This window comes from Pan troglodytes, chromosome 1 (assembly GCF_028858775.2).
Source record: "Pan troglodytes isolate AG18354 chromosome 1, NHGRI_mPanTro3-v2.0_pri, whole genome shotgun sequence".
NCBI classification, from domain to species: domain Eukaryota; kingdom Metazoa; phylum Chordata; class Mammalia; order Primates; family Hominidae; genus Pan; species Pan troglodytes.
In genome coordinates this window covers 155,792,692-155,813,106 of record NC_072398.2, presented here as the reverse complement: position 1 = coordinate 155,813,106, position 20,415 = coordinate 155,792,692, and the positions used below count along the sequence as shown (strand labels likewise).

The 20,415-nt window shown below is 35.9% G+C and overlaps 1 protein-coding gene across 16 annotated transcripts in view; it reads right to left on the bottom strand.

Moving 5' to 3' along the window:
• Window positions 1-2,001: 2,001 nt before the first annotated feature.
• The window catches only part of SLC44A5 (solute carrier family 44 member 5), a 514,237-nt gene continuing 495,823 nt past the window's right edge, over window positions 2,002-20,415 (bottom strand). For 8 of the 16 annotated variants that reach the window (XM_054684401.2, XM_063800302.1, XM_016920912.4 and 5 more), the window contains 10 exons: window positions 19,692-19,784; window positions 19,149-19,236; window positions 18,384-18,646; window positions 17,760-17,854; window positions 15,639-15,742; window positions 14,493-14,566; window positions 13,807-13,877; window positions 13,592-13,680; window positions 11,350-11,434; window positions 4,337-6,594 (listed from right to left, as the gene is read on the bottom strand). In XM_054684401.2, coding sequence (XP_054540376.1) covers window positions 6,482-6,594; window positions 11,350-11,434; window positions 13,592-13,680; window positions 13,807-13,877; window positions 14,493-14,566; window positions 15,639-15,742; window positions 17,760-17,854; window positions 18,384-18,646; window positions 19,149-19,236; window positions 19,692-19,784 — 1,075 coding nt within the window. In that variant the 3' untranslated portion in view covers window positions 4,337-6,481. Of the gene's footprint in view, window positions 3,706-4,336; window positions 6,595-11,301; window positions 11,435-13,591; window positions 13,681-13,806; window positions 13,878-14,492; window positions 14,567-15,638; window positions 15,743-17,759; window positions 17,855-18,383; window positions 18,647-19,148; window positions 19,237-19,691; window positions 19,785-20,415 lie in introns of those variants that run through there. The other 8 variants (XM_054684405.2, XM_054684403.2, XM_054684404.2 and 5 more) reach the window with 3 other exon arrangements.

Here is a 20,415-nt window from a genome sequence, read left to right as displayed (position 1 = left end):
TGGTCTCGATCTCCTGACCTCATGATCTGCCCACCTCGGTCTCCCAAAGTGTTGGAATTACAGGCGTGAGCCACCGTGCCTGGCCTCACATTTGTTTTAATGGGGGTTGTCTTTGTTTTCTTGATGATGATTGATTCACTAATAACCGGAAGTAACTCAGCTAGGTCCTGAGAGAAATGTCTTTAATGCGCATTTTAGCCCTAATATGGGAAGTAACTTCGAAGAAGTAATGTTTTATCTGCGCTCTCTCTCTCTCTCTCTGTATATATATATTTGTTTTTTTACTTACTTTATTTATTAGACCTAGATAATGAGAATTAGATTATAAGACACAAAGTTGTTAATATCAATGGAATGTGGATCTGCTATATTGATTTTTTCATTAATGATTTGTTGAATTGTATTCTTATAATCATATATCTATATTTTATTATAAAACAATCATTTACACACATCTAAGGTTAACATTTGCAAGAAACTGGAAAAAACGTTACGATGTCATTTCATACACTATGGTCTGCAATAATGATTTTAGTTCAAATTTGTCCCCATATCTTTTGCCAACAAAAACTGATTTATAAAGCATGTTCCCCAATCCAGAACCAGATAATATGGGAGATAATTACTATGCCTGGTTATAGCTTAAGAACAATTTCCTGAGGCACCACTTGTAAAAGTGAAAGAACATACATTGGAATGAGTGCTAGTCAGCTGTATACTAAAAGAAAAGTGAGAAATTGTTACACAGAGCCTGTTTTCCAATAGCAGTTTAAATAAGAACTACATTGTCCCTGACAATCCCATAGAACCTTTCATAGTGTGATTTTACTATACAGACACACTAACTCTTTTTAAGCTCTTTAGGGACACAGAAAAACCAGATTAATCATTGCACAATTGTATATCATTTATTTACCAACTAAGTGCTTCACCATTGAAAAGTAGGAGTTATTAAGACGTAAAGCAGAATTTGACTTTCTTGTGGAAACTACATTATATTTTATTTCAAATAAAAAAGAATCATTAGCCATATTAATACCATGTCTTATTATTTTATTATCTTATTGTGTTATTTTAAAAGAACACTGAAAACTGCAAGATCATTGTTTAATGTTTTCATTGAAAGAAACCCATTAAATTCTAGGGCTGGGTGCAGTGGCTCACGCCTGTAATCCCAGCACTTTGGGAGGCCAAGTCGGGCGGATCACCTGAGGTCAGGAGTTCAAGACCAGCCTTGCTAATATGGTAAAACCTCATCTCTACTAAATACAAAAATTAGCTCAGCATGGTGGCGGGTGCCTGTAGTCCCAGATACATGAGAGGCTGAGGCAGAAGAACTGCTTGAACCCGGGAGGCGGAGGTTGCAGTGAGAGGAGATGGTGCCACTGCAATCCAGTCTGGGAGACAGAGCAAGACTCTATCTCAAAAAAGAAAAAAAAAGAAAGAAAGAAAATAAACCCATTAAATTTTAAAGAATAATTAATTTTGAAGATTTAATATATAATTCAACCTAAGACAAGACATCAATATATTTGTTTTAAAATTTAGCTTAAGATAAATCAGTGATAGGTATGTTTAATCTTGCTTTAGGAAACTGTTAGTTAATTGGTGTTCATATTCTTTAGGGCCTCTAAATTTATACCCGCCTTGAAAATAATGTTTTCCTCCTATACATTTTGACAAAATGAAATGAAGGACTGAGCAAACCTTTGGCAAATAAAAACAAAGAAAAACTGACTAATTTAGGCCGTTTGATTTTTTTTTTAAAGTATCTCATCCATTTAGCTTTGACTTATTTCCTTTGTATAAATTATCGGTTTCACTTATTTGATTTGTCAATGCACAGCTGGAGAAAAGTGGAAAATTTTAAAAATATAAATCTAGATTAAAATAAAAAACCCACCTAGATATTAGGTATAGAGAAGATACTGTCATAGTATAGTGGGTTTTGAAAACAAAAGCTTTTCTTTTTCTAGATTAAAGAAACCAAAAGACAGGCAGTTATTTCTTATTTAAATCTTTATTAAAAGAAAAAAGATTTAAAACAAGTAACAACAAATTTCATTAAATATTCAACGTTTTAATTATCAAAGATATTTAGACAATACGTTTCTAACATTTCTGCACAGCAGAAGCACACTGATTATAGAGCTCAGACTGTCATGTGCTCATGTGAGTTTATTTTTGGCATAAAAGTATCTAAAGTCACATTTAAACAAATGTGATAATATTTTATAAACTGATAGTAACTTACTGATGATTGATTCTCAAAGCTTTCACAAATTATCATTATATGATTGACATTCTCTTAGGGTGAATACTTTTCTGGACTCTTTCTGTAACAAACACTGAGTAACCAACTGAATTAATTTCCTTAAAAGTTAGTAGTACTGGTAAAATTATTTAAAACTGAATTGGAAATTATGTTCCTGTTTATAGTAGTACAATACAATTAACATATTGTAAGTAAACTGATTTTTTCATACCAAAAGTTAGAAAATGAAGTGGCATATATAGAACAGGCTTTGATGAAAATAAATGATCATTTAAAAGGGAGCTATTCAGTACATGACATCTGTGAGCACCCTTTCGAGGAGTAAAGTTTCCCTTTGCAATTCCTAGAAGTTTCTCTTTCTGATCTTTGTAAAACACTGAGAAATGCAGTATTATACCTATTGTATTTTCAAAGATCTACTATAGAAAACATTTCATTTTAAAACTTCTCTTTTAGTAAAAAAAAAAAAACAAAGAAATCCAACAAGTGTTCTTTCGGGGTTTGTTTCTTCTTGCGTGTAGTACACATTCATGAATGTCCACTAGGCGCAAGGGAAATTGTTTAGCTGCACAATGTATTCCATAATAGTGAGGATATCAAACAGAGCAAAATGACAAATGTTTTCCAATCAGTGAGCTAAGAGTGAAACAAATGCAATAAGACTTGTTTTAATCACGAAACATTGCAGGTTTTAATTTTTTAAAAAACAATGTTTGTAAACTTGCCCATAAAAGCTGGGTAATATTAAATAGCCAGTAAGGCACTTTGTCAGAGGGCGAAGTAGTAAAGGCTGGATGATTGGCAATTTGTTTAAGAGGAAACATTCTATACTTAAAGAGAGCAAACTCTGAACTGGGGCAGTCCTTTCACTGATTTACTGTCCAACGAGAGTGGGAAAAACTTTAAAATTTTTAATTTCACTTTGCTGACCAATTTTCCCTGCAGAAGAAGTCTTTTAGTTGTAATTTTAAAAATATATTAGGAGCTATCAATTTAAGTAATGTATCATTTTTCAATCTAAGATTTAAAAGAATATTAACATATTCAGTAGTATTTTCAAAACATCCAAGCCACTCTTTAAAAACGAATTACAAAACAAATGATCTTAGTATAAAAATGTTTTATGTTATTAACAATTCCCTTGCGACTTCTGATGGCTTCACATAGTACAGTATAAGCTTTGGTATAAAACATGCAAATGCAAGCCAACAAGGTCGTGAATACAGTGTTGCTAAACACAAAGCACTTATGAAACAAATGTTGCACAGACACAGCAGATGGAGAAAAGGTAACACACAGCTGTAGGACGACCAGTTTGCTCTTCTACTGCTTCCTAGTTTGTGGATTTTCCTCCTGGAAAATCTTCAGCAAAGGTTGACTCACGTAATAAGGTCTTGCAGTAGAACCATCATTTCTTTCTAAATCTTCCACTAGGAGGAAGAATGGTACAGAGTAAATATCAAAGCAGAACTGTAAGAGAAGTAACACCGCCATCTGCTGTATACTCGCTTTACAGCAGTTCAAAATCCTTTTTTTGTTGTTGTTTTTTTGTTGTTGTTTTTTAAACAGCATAGTTTGGCATCAACATTATTGTAAACATAGTTATGTGAAAACAATAAGCCCTTGTGATTATGTCAGCAAGATATTATTTCATTCTGTGTAACAGGTCAGATTCTGCCAATATTGCGTGTCTCTCAGTTGCATGATTGAGAAAATAACTTTCACCTTCTTTTTTTCAATTTACTTTCTAAATTACTATATTTGCTTAAAATTGATTTTGTTTTGCCATCAATAATTTAAATAGTATAGCCTTGAAAAATAAAAATTGTGAAATTTCAGATTTCAAACACATCAACTGCAAATTTTGAGGAACATTGCCCTGGTTTTTCACAGTTTTTAGTTTAATTGCTTTGTAAGAAAATGGCTTCTAAATATCTTCTCAAAAACAATGCTCATTTTTATTCTACATATTTCAATTACACAAATAAGTAGTAAATGGAGAATATTTTTCTGACTAGATGTTAGCTCATAATATAAATTGGCAACTAGTTTATGTGTTGATTTTTATTTTATTCAAGTGATTTTTTTCAACTTTTTTTTTTTAAACAGGGTTTTGCTCTGTCACCCAGGCTGGAGTGCAGTGGTGTGATCATGGCTCACTGCAGCCTCGACCTCTTGGGCTCGAGTGACCCTCACATTTCAGCCTCCCAAGTAGCTGAGACTACAGGTGTGCGCCACCACACTTGGCTAACTTTTATATTTTTTATAAAGATGGGGTTTCACCATGTTGCCTAGACTGGTCTGGAACTCCTAGGCTCCAGTGATCTGTCCATCTTGGACTCCCAAAGTGCTGGGATTACAGGCGTGAGACACCACACATGGCCAATTTTTCAACTTTTATGTGTATCAGAATCAACTAGAGAACTTTATAATAATTCACATCATGGCTCACATCAAATCACAGTATATCATCAGAATCTCTTGGGCAGAGCACAAACATCTATAGTTATAACAAATTCTCAGGTAGAGGCCACTATTCTACTAGTCCTTTGTTGTGGCCTTTGTCTTGTTGAATAATAAAAGAATAATCCAGAAAGATAAGTTGTCATTATCTGCATTATGCTTCAAGGAGAATAAGAATGCAGAAGGCTCTTTGCCAAAATGTGGAGCCAACTGACACTTTTGAATACAATAATCTCAAGAATGTAAGCCAAGAACAAGCTGGTAGTCATTATATATTAAAAATCTTCCCTATTCATTGGCTTATTGCTATTAATTAATCTGCCACAGAGTCAGTTTAAATCTAGGTGTCTACACTTGAAGATAATTAATACGTATTTAGATCAATCTATAACACAACAATACATTTCTGACTCTTTTCTTGGATATATGAGTGATATTCAGATCAACATGTTCCTTTCTGTCAATACATAAATAATCCTTATATACAAGTTTAAGGTAAAAGCCAAGAAAATACAAATTGATTCAATGCTCCTTTTGGGGTGCATTTTTACATGGTTAACCACATCATACACATTTGCACACAGGGGATGGCTAGGCAAGATGTGTGTCTGATTCATGCTTTGTTCTGCCATTCAAAACTTACACATGACTATCAGAAACCTCAGGCAGCCAGCGGTGGCAGGTGGCAACAACTTTCCTCCTAAGCCCTGCAGAGAGAGAGTTCCTAACCCACAGTATGCCCCTCATAAAGGTATTAGATGATGGAGGGCCAACAGTATATTTCCTTAGGGTAAAATCTGAAGTGTCTTTCTTTTCTCTTTCCTCACTGAAAGGTGAGACAAAATCAAACCTTCTGTAGAACAAAGCCACACAATCTCTTTAATCTAGAAATACAGGTATACTCATGAAAAGATATAATCACTCTTCTGAAACAAATTCATATTGATTTTCTATATAGTGGGAATAAGACATTTGGGTTAAAGACAAAAGGCATGAGTTATGTAACAATTTCAGTTTTGTTCAGAATATTTTCACCATGGACAGAGGTTCATGTTGTTGGAAATGACACTCCAGAACTCAGATTCGACTTCAATATAAACATGATTTCACTAAAACAGAATGGGCTCTGAAGGTTCCACAGTATTTTTTACCCAGTAATGCTCTCCGTAGAACCTATATAACATTAACATCTATGTTTGTTATGGACATGACTCACTGAAATATACTTCCTAGGGAACCATTAATACAAGTTTAATCACAGTTTAGAGAGTTGTCCACCAGCTTGAACAGTATAAATATAACCATAGCACCATATTTACAAATTTAGTACCATATGCTGGTTAACTATAAATCAATATTTTATGGCTAATTAATTACACATTTATAGTGTTTTCAAAAATTGCCTGAATATCCTTTACAAATATACACTTATAAAAAGAAAGGCTATTAAAGTGCTGCAATGGAAACAGCACGCTGAGTTATAAAAGTTATTAAAACACTCTCGGCTACAGATTTTAAAAAACGTTTGACATTAACATTTTGATCTTTAGCTGGGACCACCGTCTATAAAGTAGACAGCAGCTAACGTCATCAAATACCTGACACCTCAGGTGGTACCAGGTGCTGACTTCTTACAATTAAGCACAGAAATTTCACATTACTCAAAAGCAACATTTCCAAATTACAATCAACCTAATTTACACAACTTCTACTTAAAAGTGAGTGACACTGTTTGGAGCTTTTCTACTCTTTCTGCTTCTGGGGAACTAGTTGCTTCTTGATCAGAATTCCGTGCAGGTTAGGGGTTACGAAGTAGGGTTTTTCTGTAGATCCATCATTTCTTTCCAGATCTTCACCTGTATATGCAGCAGCCAAAGCAGGCAAAAGCAGAAGCAGCAGAACAATTATACACATTTTTATAAATTGGAGGGTGGAACAGGGAAAAATCAGAAAAATCAGTGTTAGAAAGTCAAATATAAGACAAATTAGTGCAGTTTACTTGCTGATTCTGGGCAAGGTAAGAAACCTCAACCTCTGCCAGGAAACACTGAAACTTCCTAAATCCCTCCCACTCCCAGAGAGATGTATTTTGATACTTTAAAGGCTAAGAAGATATTCTATGTCCCTTCAAAAAAGTGTCATCTTTAAATTCTATAACTGTTCATTTCAGAAAGATATAAATTGCCAAATCCTCCGGGATGGAGCTGAATAGGAAGTATATTAATTCTGTGATAAATGTAGAATAATAATGGAATTTCAGACTTTCAAGTCACTTCTAATGGTAGTCCATACTCCGATGTTACAGACGAACACCCTGAGGCCCAGGAATATAAAACAACTCGCTGAAGTCAAAAGCTCTGAGGTAAATAGGATGAGATAGGGACCCAGCTTCTTGACACCTAGTTTTGCTCTTGTTCTACTTAACTATAAGGCACCCTGTCCTAAATTCTTGCAGTCTTCCTCAGATTGTATTTGAAAGCTAATGTCAATGTATTCTGACTCTTATAATACATTAATTTACCTTTCAGCTTTGCTTAGGCTAATATTAAATTGATGGCATGTTCACTGACCACCCACCTGCTGGCTAGTTGGGAGGAAGCACCAGAATTATGCTGAGAAACAAAGATACATTTGCATGAAATTAAGCCTCCCGCAGATATATACAAATCACAGCAGATAGTAGCTATAGTCTTGGGAATGGTTGGGTCATTGGTTTAGTAGATTTCTACTAGCGCTCACAGTGACCTTCCTCACATACAAAATGAAAAGCAAAAGAGGGAACACGATAGATGCTGAACATTTTGCTTTTTTTTGTCCTTTATCCTATTTCTATACAATAGTCCCCTCTTACCCACAGTTTTGCTTTCTACAATTTCACTTTCTGTGGTTTTAGTTACCCAAGGTCCAGAAATATGAAATGCAAAATTCCAGAAATAAACAACTCATTAATTTTAAATTGTGTACTATTATGAGTAGCATAATGAGACCTCAAACCGTCAAGCTCTATCCCACCCTGGCAGGGAATCCTCCCTTTATCCAGCATCACCTCGCTGTCTAGGATGCTCTTCCCTTAGTCACTTAGTAGCTTTCTCAGTTATCTGTTGCAAGATCACAGTGCTTGTGTTCAGGTAACCCTTATTTTAGTTAATAATGGCCCCAAATTGCAAGATTAGTGTTGCTGGCAATTTGGATAAGCTGTAAAATGCTTCCTTTAAGTGAAAAGGTGAAAGTTCTCGAGTTAATAAGAAATAAACTTATACTGAGGTTGCTAAGATCTACATAAGAACAAATCTTCGGTTTTTTGTTTGTTTGAGGCAAAGTCTCGCTCTGTCACCTAGGCTGGAGTGCAGTGGCGTGATCTCAGCTCACTGCAGCCTCTGCCTCTCAGGTTCAAGTAGTTCTGTTGTCTCAGCCTCCAGAGTAGCTGGGATTATAGGTACCCGCCACCATGCCTGGCTAATTTTTGTATTATTTGTAGAGACAGGGTTTTGCTATGTTGGTCAGGCTGGTCTCGAACTCCTGACCTCAAGTGATCTGCCGGCCTCGGCCTCCCAAAGTGTTGGGATTACAGGCGTGAGCCACCATGCCCGGCAAAACAAATTTTTTATACGTGAAATTGTGAAGAAGAAAAAAGAATTTTAAGCTAGTTTTGTTGTATCTCAAACTGCAAAAGTTACGGCCACAGTGTATGATAAGTGCTTAGTTAGGATGGAAAAGGCATTACATTTGTGGATGGAAGACATAAACGGAAACATGTTCCAATTGACAGCAATTGGGTTTGGTACTATTAGAGAATTCTGGCATGTCCAGGGGTCTTGGAATGTAACCCCCATGGATAAGGAGAGATTACTGCTATATATAATATATCTATCTTGTTATTACTCTTAAGGTACTGGTAAGAAGTCTGGCCTGGATCACATTAATAAGCATCTACAACTATTATTTTTTTCCCACTCTGAGATGATGAATCTCAGTACCTTGTAATAAAAAGATTCCATGTTTCTAAAAATGAAGTGTTTACAAATGGTTTGCATTGTAAAAATCACCAGTTTTCTGGCAGCCAAGACAATAGGAATAAATAAATAAATAAATAAATAAATAAATAAATCTACACATTCAGAATTTGGCTCAGGGCATCATTTAAGAAGAATATTTTACAAAGTGTGATGTTGCCCATAGTAACAGCTAGGGGAGGAAGAGAAACACAATTTAAGTTTCCTTGTTCTTTGTTATCACAGACAAGTGTCTCTGAAAGGAAATGATTCAGTCAACATGCAATACACTGAATCAAGCTGATGTACCTGGCTTTCAAGGAGTTGGCAATTAATAAAGATGGTGGAAAACATTTCTTACTGTCAAAATTCAAAATCAACTGCCAAACTTAAAATCCACTTATTAGGCAAAACTTCCAAAGACTGGAAGCTAGTAGGTTCTAGACATTTCCTGAGACAAATTTTCGTAAGTATTTTCAGCTACAAGAATGGGGAAGGTCACACAGTGATTTCCAGGTATTGCTCCCATGGTTAATGTTGGAGATGAGAGGAGAGATCTTTGAGCATTCTAGAGCCCTGCCTCCACCGTGTTTTAGTGCTTGACCTTATTCGTGCTCCTTCTTCCATCCCATACCTGAACTGTTTGTTCATGTGATATTTTGTAGATAGATGGCTTTCCTTAGACCACTGAAGCACTAGGAAAACATTAAACATTTCATTTCCATTTACAACCAGAGGAAGAGCTAACTAGTACATAAAGTTCTCCTGAATTCTTTGTCCGGTTATCGAGAATTGATTTTAACAGGCTCAGAAACAAACAAACAAAAAACAAGGCCAAACTTTTTTCTAGGAGGTTTTCTTTGAATATATCTCCCTATAGTTATCTTCTCTCTTGATCCCAGTGTAAGTTGGTGCTGTGGGTTATTCTAAAATGCAAACTGTAAATTTTATACTAGTGGATTGTTCAGTAATGGCCTGTCAGAGAGTAAATGTTCTCTGTTTCTCTTAAGGGCAATGTGCTAGAGAAATAATCTCTCAGGATGTGTAGTTGTGCAGCTAACAAGTTCTGCTTTTTTACTTACTGACTCTACTTTCTGTTGGTTTGCCAAAGAAATGGCATGGAAGGTGAAGGCCAGATTAAGCTTCTGCTAGGTACTAGGTTCTCCAGGACTTTTCAAGTGAGGTACTAATATTAAAAATATCTTTTTTTTTTTTTCTCAGAGCCAGGATCTTGCTCTGTTACTCAGGCTGGAATACAGTGGCACTATCATAGCTCACTGCAGCCTTGAACTCCTGGGCCCAAGTGATCCTCCCACCTCAGCCTCCTGGGTAGCTAGGACTACAGGTGTGTGCTACCGTGCCTGGCTAATTTATTTACTTATTTATTTATTTTCTAGAGATAGGGTCTCACTGTGTTGCCCAGGCTGGTCTCAAGCTGGGCTTCAAGCAGTTCTCCCCATCTTGGCCTCTGAAAGCACTAAGATTACAGGTATGAGCCACAGTGCCTAGCCAAAAAAAGAAAACCCTATTTTGTGTATGGGAGTTGCATATGCAACTATAGGAGAGTCATGTATAAGTCAGTGATGAAAGCTCTAAAGAAGTATTTTAACTCTATGTATCAAAATTAATCCAACTATTTCCTAGAGGCACTCCTCTCTGAATCCTATCCATTTGTCATTGTGATGCACAGTGCGAATTTGCCCTATATGTCCTCGAAACCACCTTGTCATCTTGGCTTTATCAGAATTTATAAATCCTCTCCTCAAAGAATTCCACATATCTAGTTCCCAGAGTCCAGTTATGTCTTCAGTTCTGTTAACAAAACATGGCAGAAGCCAATCATTATTATTCACTTAAAAAATCAAGAAATGAACAAAATAATTTCATGCTAACAGTATGCCATGAAGCCTGTGCTTCATTTCAGTAGTTGACTCTTCTGTGCTTTGCAAACTCCATTCTCTTAGCTGTTAAGATTTCTTTTTAAATTTTGTATTTTTCTCTAAGCTTTGTTGAGGTATAATTTTTTTGTCCAACTTTATTGAGATATAATTAATAAATAACAACTGTAAATATTTAAGGTGTGTAATGTTTTGATATATGCATATATTGTAAAATGATTGCCACAGTCAAGCTAATGAACATGTCCATAACTTCCCATAGTTATCTTTCTGTGTGTGTGGTGAGACTACTTACGAGCTTAGCAAATTTCAAGTTAACAATACAGTATTATTAACTATAGTCACCATGCTGTACATGTGAGTGCCATAATTTATTCATCCTGCATAACTGAAAGTTTGTACCCTTTGACCAACATCTCTCTATTTTACTGACCCCTCAATCTCTGGTCATCACCCCTCTACTCTGTTTCTATGAGTTTGACATTTTTAGATTCCACATGTAAGTAAGATCATGAAGTATTTGTCTTTCTGCATCTGACTTATTTCTCAGGTATTATGGTTTAAATAACATCTACTAAGCAATATCTCTTTCCAGATAAACACGTTTTGTGGTTGCAGCCAGGTAACAGCAGATCCCCAAGACAGCTAAGGACATGGGCCTTCACCATCTCACCTTTCAGTTATCCACCGAAGGGGGAAAACACACATACTGAATACTCACAGAAGCAGATGAAAATTGTTTCAACACACATTGCATAGACGCTGAAGAACCCATGTGCAATCAGGTAAGACCCAAAAATGACCGTCTGTAAATGGATGAAGAACAGAACCAACATGTCATTTACTTTGACAAGAAGAAGAATAATGCAGCTATAAATGAAAGCCATGATGAGAAAGTTTTGAAGTACTCTGTATGGGAAAAGAATTCAGTATAGAGAACAAAAAGTTCAATGATAATGCTTCTGCATACTTTGTACTGAGACTTAAACAAGTTTTATTAAATTAACTGCCTTTTTTTTCTTTTTTGGGGGGTACTATTTTCTTTCTTCCTTCCCTTCCTTTCCCCTTTCTTTTCTTTTCTTTTCTTTTTTTTCTTTTCTTTTCCCTCCCTCCCTCCCTCCCTTCCTCCCTTCCTTCCTTCCTTCCTTCCTTTCTCTCTCTCTTTCTCTTTCTTCCTTTCTTCTTTCTTTCTTTTTCTTAATAAAACAGAAGTTTATTTCTCCCTAGGATAACAGTTTATAAGAGGTGTTCCAGATAACAGAACGACCCTTCTCAACACAGTGATCCAGGGATTCTGGCCACATGCCCAGCTCTTTAGAAGAAAGAGAGAACAAATTTTTGTATCAAGCAAAGAGATTTTGCCAATGATATTTTGTGTCTCTTCAATCAGTTGATGCCAGTGTTTTTATTTCTGAAATATTCTTTTGAATTCTTTTTAAACTTTTATTTTTTTAACTTTTATTTTTGGTTAAGGGGTATGTGTACAGGTTTGTCATATAAGTAAATTATGTGTCATAGGGGTTTTGTGTACAGATTATTTCATCACCCAAGTAACAAGCATAGTATCCAATAGGTAGTTTTTCGATCTTCTCCCTCCTTCTACCCTCCACCCTCAAGTAGGCCCCAGTGTCTGTTGTTTCCCCCTTTGTGTCTATGTGTACTCAATATTTACCTACAACTTATAAGTGAGAACATGCAGCATTTGGTTTTCTCTTCCTGTTTCAGTTTGCTTAGGATAACAGCCTCCAGCTCCATCCATGTTGCTGCAAAGGACATGATCTCATTCTTTCTTACGACTGTATAGTATTCCATGGTGTATTTGTACCACATTCTCTTTATCCAGTCTATAATTGATGACCTGCTCATTTTCTTCCTGCCACCCCCAGTACTTAGCAAACATATGTCAGTTTTAGTATCTTGTACCCAAGGCAATAAAGCGTTAGGCATTAAGAGCACATACTGCCTGGGTTTGAATCACAGCTCAGGCACTCAACAAGTGAATTAACGTTTCTGTGTCTCCTAGATAAAATTGGCAGTGGGGGAGGGGCAAATGTGAGTAATGACAGTATTTTTGAAATGTGGGTTAAATGACTTAATATATTATTATGATAGATACTGCAGGGCTTCACCCAGATCTACACTGCCTCATCCATCCTCAATTGTTGGAAATCTAGGCTGCTAATGACTCAGTTGCTTCCCTTACTAACAATTGCCCTTCCTGCAGGGAATTGCCTCACCCAAAGTTATACCCTCATGCAGGGGTCGGTTCATGACCAAAAACTACCTGATGCAGCATACAAAGGTCCAGCCTCTTTGCCAGAATGTCCTGCAATTCTGAGGCCTCAGCTGTAACTTCGGCATGGGTCAGCTTCTCCTGCTACCTATCCTGCCCTCCTCACTTTCTTACCAATGTATCTCAGGAGACAGCTTCCTGACATACCTTCCGCATGCAATCCTCTGTCTCAGGTTATTTCCAAGGAACCCAGTCTCTAAAGTAGAATGTGGGTTGGCATAAAGTAAGACCAATAATTTTAGCTATCATTACTATTTCTACTATTCCTTTTTAAAATTGTGCTATCTCTGATAAATCACAGAATCAACAATACCCAGCTGCTACAGAATGAATTGTGTACCCCCTAAATTCATTTGCCGAAGCCCTAAGCCCCAGTGCGATTTGAAGGTGGCACCTTTGGGAGGTGATTAGGTCAGGAGGATCGGATTAGTGTCCTTATAAGATAAATGAAAGAGATAATCTCTCTCTCTCCCCACCATGTGAGGATACAGGAGGGTGTCTCTCTGCTCACCAGGAAGAGGACCCTCACCAGAAATCAAGTTGGCTGACACCTTGATCTTGGACTTCCCAGCCTTCAGAACTGTGAGGAATAAATTTCTGTTGTTTAAGTCATCCAGTCTATAGTATTTTTATTATAGCAGCCTGTACTGACTCAGACACCAGCTCTTACCAGCAAAGGTACCCAGTAGTAATTTAAAGATGCTGGTCCTTGTGCAATCACTGGCAGTCTTTGTGTGAAGAATAGGAAGGCCAGAACACCTACATTGAAAAGGTAGAACATGTATATTATACTTTTGCAAAGGAATATAGTTTTTTGTAGTAAAGCAGTTTTTCCAAGCATCTTTTAAACTTTTTTTTTTTTTTTTTTTCATCATGATTACTTACCTATACTTCCAGCAACTAGAAGTTTCCCCAGGAATAATACAAAGTATGTAACTTCATCTGTAACTGCAACTCTGAGTATCAGAAAAAAAGAAAGTATAATTCTGTGTTTAAAATATACTTGGTACTTGAAATTTATGGCAGTAAATTTTCATGAGTTTATTTTGGTGTGTCTTTGCTGAAATTGTATTTGGCAATTGTTTTGCAAGAAATGATGGTGGAACTCATGGATGATGTTCTGACTTATTTTTAATGTAAACAGAAGATGGCATTGTAGGGCTGTCAGGAGCCCTGCAGTGGTGGTGTCAGCCTCTCTGATTTGAAGCCTATAGACACCCTGAGTCCTGAGGATGCTGTATTGTTCTCTGATTTTGTTCACTCAGGCTCCACCAATTCTGGGAGGGGGAAAGATGATAATGTGGTTCATCTGGGGGAATTTCTTGAGCAGAGGGGATAATAAAAATGAAAAAATGCCAATGGACCTAAAGACACAGGTGGGTAATGGAAGCAACAATTCTCAGATATGAAAATAAATTAATGGTATGAGAGATAATATTTAAATCTATCAAGTTAAAAGATAATATTCATATCCAATAATGCCACCAACACTTTAAATAACAACATGTAAAGGATGTAATGCTCAAGGTTCACTACATTGTTAAATTACATTGTGCAGCCTGATTACTTACTTCAAAACATTTCTCATCAGCAGATTGAAAGCATCTTTTGCTGACCTGCAGAAGTTTCTGCCATATATTGCAATCTGAGGAAGACAGTTGCTATTATTCTGGAGCCAGTAACATACTCTAACAAGTCAAAAGACAATCCAATGACAGGAAGGTAACCAAATTAATTCCTGTCATTTGTAGAGCTATCTCCACTCTTTTTTCTAACGTGTATTTGTGGGACACACTGTGTGTCCTCAGCTCTACACAACTCTCAGGGTCATTGACAGTCAGGTGTGCTTCCGATACTGTATGCCCTCAAACTCTGGGGGATTAGACAGCCTTAAACAGAGGCAGGTCTTTTTCCCAAATTCCGGATAATGGCTTCTGTCCTTAAAATGTTTGGGCTAGAGTTTATTGCTAAAAAGGTTAAATATTGTAGTCTCTACATAAAAAATTACTCTTAAGGAAACCCAATACCTTTCACTAAATTTGATTTATTGATGAATAGGTTTAACATAATACTCTCATTGGAGGTAAATTAATGACTGTTTGAATCTCCGTAACTATTTCAATCACTTTTCCAGACCCTGTGCTACTGTGATAACAAGCAAATGTCATAAGGTTATACTGTAGCTTTCTAAAGGTTAGAAGAATTATATTTCTGGATCCCTTATGTTAAAAAACATATTTAGGAATTTCCATATAGCCATAGGAAACAAGTAAAACTCAGTCAAACATTGTCAATGTCCACACATTTCAACACAAGATTCATAAAAAGGATAAGACCCTTCTTTAAAATTATGTAAATTCCAGAATTAGAAAGTATTTTCTTCTCAGAATAAAACATAGATTAAATACTCTTTCTTCCCACTAAACTATGCCAAAGACACACAAAACCATTTTTTATCCAACACACTTACAAGTTTCCAAAGTGTGTAATATTTTTTTCTCTCAAAAAAGATATTGCAGGTAATAATAAAGTATAGTTCAGATACTATCTCAACTAGGGAAGCATATCCCTGAATCATGCATTGGATTCACAGGCCTTATATCAGCATAGTGATAAATTCAACTGCATGATGTAAAAGTACTTTAGAGAGGGCAATGTAGACACGAGGTTTGGGATTGCAAAGAAGCAGCTTAGTAAATAATAAATAATCTACCTACCATAATATAGGCATTTCTGTTTAAAAACTTTATTGCATTTTCCAAACACCAGAAGCAGCATCTCAGGCAGCATTGTAGGAATTTAGACAATGTGTTCTGGGTACCTATGAGAAGGAGATATTTAAATCTATTAGTGATTTGCAGCTGAACCTTATCAGTCAAAATAAATATAATACAACATTTAAAATGAGATTTAAAATTTTTTATTGTTATAAAATATACATAATATAAAATTTGCCATTTTAACCATTTTTAAGTGTACAGTTCAGTGGCACTGAGTAATTTATAATGTTGTACAACCATCACTGCTATCCATTTCCAGAACTTTAAAATCTCAAACACAAATTCTATGCCCTTCAACAGTAACTTCTCATTCCCCTATTCCCCCAGCTCCTAGTAAACTCCATTATATTTTTTGTCTGTATAAATTTGCTTCTTCTAGGTGCTTCAAATAGGAGGAATCATACAATATTTACCCTTTTGTATCTTGCTTATTTCACTTAGCATGATGTTGTCAAGGGTCATCATTTCATTCCTTTTTAAGGTTGAATAATATTTCATTGTGTGTACATAACACATTTTGTTTATTCATTTGTTAATTGGAATTTGGGTTGTTTATACCTTCTGGCTATTCTGAATAATGCTGTTATGAACAGTGATGTGCAAGTATCTGTTTGAGTTCCTTCTTTCAATTCTTTTCATGTATATCTAGATATGGGATTTCTGGGTCATATAAAATTATATTTAAAAATTTTTTAGAAGCTGCCATACTGTTTTCTACAGTGACTACATCATTTGACATTCTCTCCAGCAATACACAGGGTTCCAGTTTCTCCACATTCTTACCAACACTTGTTATTTTCTGCTTTTTTCTTTGTTTTTATATATATATAATAGCCATTCTAATGTGTATGGAGTGCTGTCTCATTGTGGTTTTGATTTGCATTTCCCTAATGACTAGTGATATTAAGCATCTTTTCATATCCTCATTGGCCATTTGTATATCATTTTTGGAGAAATATCTATTCAAGTTCTTTGTCCATTTTTGAACTGGGTTGCTTATTATTTTGCTGTTGAGTTGTAGAAGTTCTTATATGTTCTGGATATGAATTCCTTATCTGGCATATGATTTGGAAATATTTTCTTCCATCATGTGGGCTGTCTTTTCACTCTCTTGGTAGTGTTCTTTGTTGAATAAGTGTTTTTAAATTTGATGAAGTTCAATTTATTTTTCTTTTGTTGCCTATGCTTTGGGTGTACTATCTAAGAACTAATCACCAAATCCAATGTCATGAAGCTTTCATCTTATGTTTTCTTCTAAGAGTTTTATAGTTTTTGTGCTTTTGTTTAGGCCTTTGATCCATTTTTAGTTAATTTTTGTATGTTAATGTAAGATAAGGTTGAACTTCATTCTTTTGCATGTGGATATCCCATTTTCCCAGCACCATTAGTTGAAAAGACTGATCTTTTCCCATTGAATGGTCTTATATGTGAGAGTTAGTTTCTGGGATTTCTGTTTTATTTTACCTCTATATGTCTGTCCTTATGCTAGTACCGCACTCTTTTGATTGCTGTAGATTTATGATAAGTTTTGAAATCAGGAAGTATGAGTCTTCTAGCTTTTTTGTTCCTTTTCAAGTCTGTTTCCAATATTAGTAATAAAATATTTTAAGGTACATTCCAAGCAAAGTTTATGTGTTTGTAAATAATATATATCAGCTATGAAGATTTATGCCCGTGACACCCACATTTATATTTTAAGCCTAACCTGACCTGAACTATAGACTTGGAACTGCCAACCTGACATCTCCATCATGCTTCTCAACAATAACATCTCAAAACAGAATTCTTAATCTCCTTTTTGAAATTTGTTTCTTCTGGCTTCCACAGCTTAATAAATAGGATCACACACCTTTTCTCTCTTTTATTCACCACTGTCCCTCCCCTCCCCTGACATCAACTCCTTCAGCAAGCTCTCTCTGGTTTTCCTTCAGAACAGAACAGGTCCCAAACATGCCCTTTCATCCTTACTACCCTAGTCCAAGTTATAATCATCAGGTCTCCCCCAACCCCCGACCCAATTTATTATCTTCACAAAAGTCAGGACATCTGAAATCTTACGTTTAAGACGGTGGTTCAAGTATTCTAGTACAATTTTAAACATTTGAATTAATGTAATAATTAAAGATCCAAATGCTAGGGATCCTGTGTGATATCTGCACAAAAATAAAATGAGAATAAGTTAAAACTTAATACTATTATTTAAAGGGATGCTAATTGAATAATTTTCACAAGTAAAAGGTATCTGCAGAAGGATTAACAGCAAAGAGACTTTTGCACTCTCTTATTTAGATTGATAGAAGTCTCTATAGAGGATTTTAAACCATATACATCTGTCTTATCCTTTACCAGTGTAAATGACACCAATAGTCTATCATCATAAAATAGGATGTTTTTACTGCTCAATGGAGACACAGAGCCAAGTTAATCCTTGATCTTTCATTTGGTATCCTCCTCTATCTTTTTCTCTCTCTAGTAACCTATAGCATTTAGAAGGAAATTGGCTTGGGTAGGGATTGTAAAACTGGCTATGAAACCAGACAAAACCAATGGGCATCCATGAATTTTGATTCATACCTTTGATTTCATTTGTACCTTGCCACTTGAATTAATGAGCCAAGACTGAATTACAAGCACACTAAATGTAACTGACAAGATAGGTGTAGGCTTCAACTTGGAACTTACCGTATGGCTCGTCCAAATGCAGTAAAAAGTGGATATCGTGGGATGTCATCAGGTTTTTTCATGGCCCAGTAATAAGTAGCGAATGCACCAGCAAGGGCGCACTGACCCAATGCAATGACGAAGTTTATAAGCCAGAGAAAGACAAATAAGTTGTATACATGGAAGGTAGGGATGTACTGATGGTACAAGCTCTTTCCACCATAGAAAGCAAAGTTACACAGAGCCCCAGGGCAAGCTTTGGCAATTTCAGTTGTATTAAAAATCTGCATTGAGAAAAAAGAACACAAGGACATAATATTAAATATCACTCCAAGATAGCAACTCCCTGTGTTTTCCTCTTCCCCTTAATTGCATGTCCTGTTGTTTCTCTGTTAGCTCCTGCTCTTACTCCTCTATTTTCTGTTATATCACTTTATATAATTCTCTAATGAGTGCTGGAAAGTATCCCATTTTTCATCAAATGCTCATAATCTGTACCCACTATAATTTCACATTTATCAGTGTTGTTGTTGACCATACCTACTTTCTATGGTCTTGGGTATATGGTAGGGCAGGCAAGCTCAGGAAATACAGTGCTTTCTCTCCACTCCGCCCACTGTTTTCAATACTCTCCTGCTTACCTGACGCACACTCCCCTTCAGCACATAGTTGTCCCCATCAGTGTATAGGATCTCTGCTTCGGGACAATTCCTATCACAACTACAAAATGAATTGCAGCAGAAGTCTATATTGAAGTAAGTAAATGAAAGAGTTTCTTGTACTTACCTCTGGGTCACAGGTTTGATTTTCATGTATACAATGTCCCCCAGGAGCTATGACTTTGTATACAGGTACCCCCGATGTCGCCAAGAAACTGAATAAACTCCATTAAGGGTAAACCATTTGCTGGTAGATTGAAAATAAATGGACAAGAAAACAACACAGACAACTCAAAAGTGCATGAGAAATTAACTTCAAAAATGCCTAATATTTTAATAATATTCATCTATTTTTCAGGCCTAGATTAATGTAATGTGGGCCAGCTGCACTGAGTGGCCCCTTAAAAACAGTAAAATGTATAGGAGCTTTCTTGGCTTATTGCTAAAGAGCAGTATCATGTGGAGACAAAATAAAACAAATCTACAATATGAACTATTTGAGGGGAAATTCAATCGGTAGATTGAAACGTTTTTAGAGCTTGGGAAAAAAATAGTTATTTCTTAGTACATTCCTCATCTTCCCAGGGATAGAAAACACTGAACACAAACTCCTGGTTCACGAGTAGTCATGTGAACCTGAGGTTTAAAGAGGCCAATTGCCAAAGGATACACTGCTGTCACGACCCAGTAGCAAATGCAGATTGAGAGCAAAATGAAAGTTAAAGCTGGATAGACTAATGTACTAGGAACATATCCAATGGCTCTGAAATAAAACAAATAGTTGAAATTCAATTGTTAAAACTAGAAATAAGCTTTAGACTGAATTGATTCTAAGAAAACTGCTAATAACCACGGACTCTTTTTTGGTGATCATTCTGGCATATTCTCAGTTGGTTTTACATTTTTATTTATTTATTTACTTTTTTAAAAAGTACGTTGAGGCATTTTTCCGATGCACATGTTAGACTCCTGCCTAAAGTCCCTCAAATTTTCCTCCCTTTGGTTACTACTGTCTGATTTGATACATTGTAATCATGGCATTTCTTCCTTTCGTTTAGATTCTTAGACTTTTAAAATTGAAGAAGACCTTGAAGATCATGCGTCACACTGAGGGAATTCCCCACTAATTCAAGAATCCCCTATACTTCTTCAGAATGTGTTCACTAGCCTTCGGTGAACACATTGAGTGATGGGTACTTACTTTTACATGACATGGCTTATTCTATTTTCTTATCAAGGTATTAGAAATGTCTTCGTTATCTGCCTGTTTGCAACCTATATCCTCTAACTTCTGGGGAAGAAATGACCATTTTACCATTTTTTCCACATAGCAACACTTCAGGTAATTCCTTATTCTTTTTTCTTTGGAAAATATAATGTCTATTTGCAGTTAA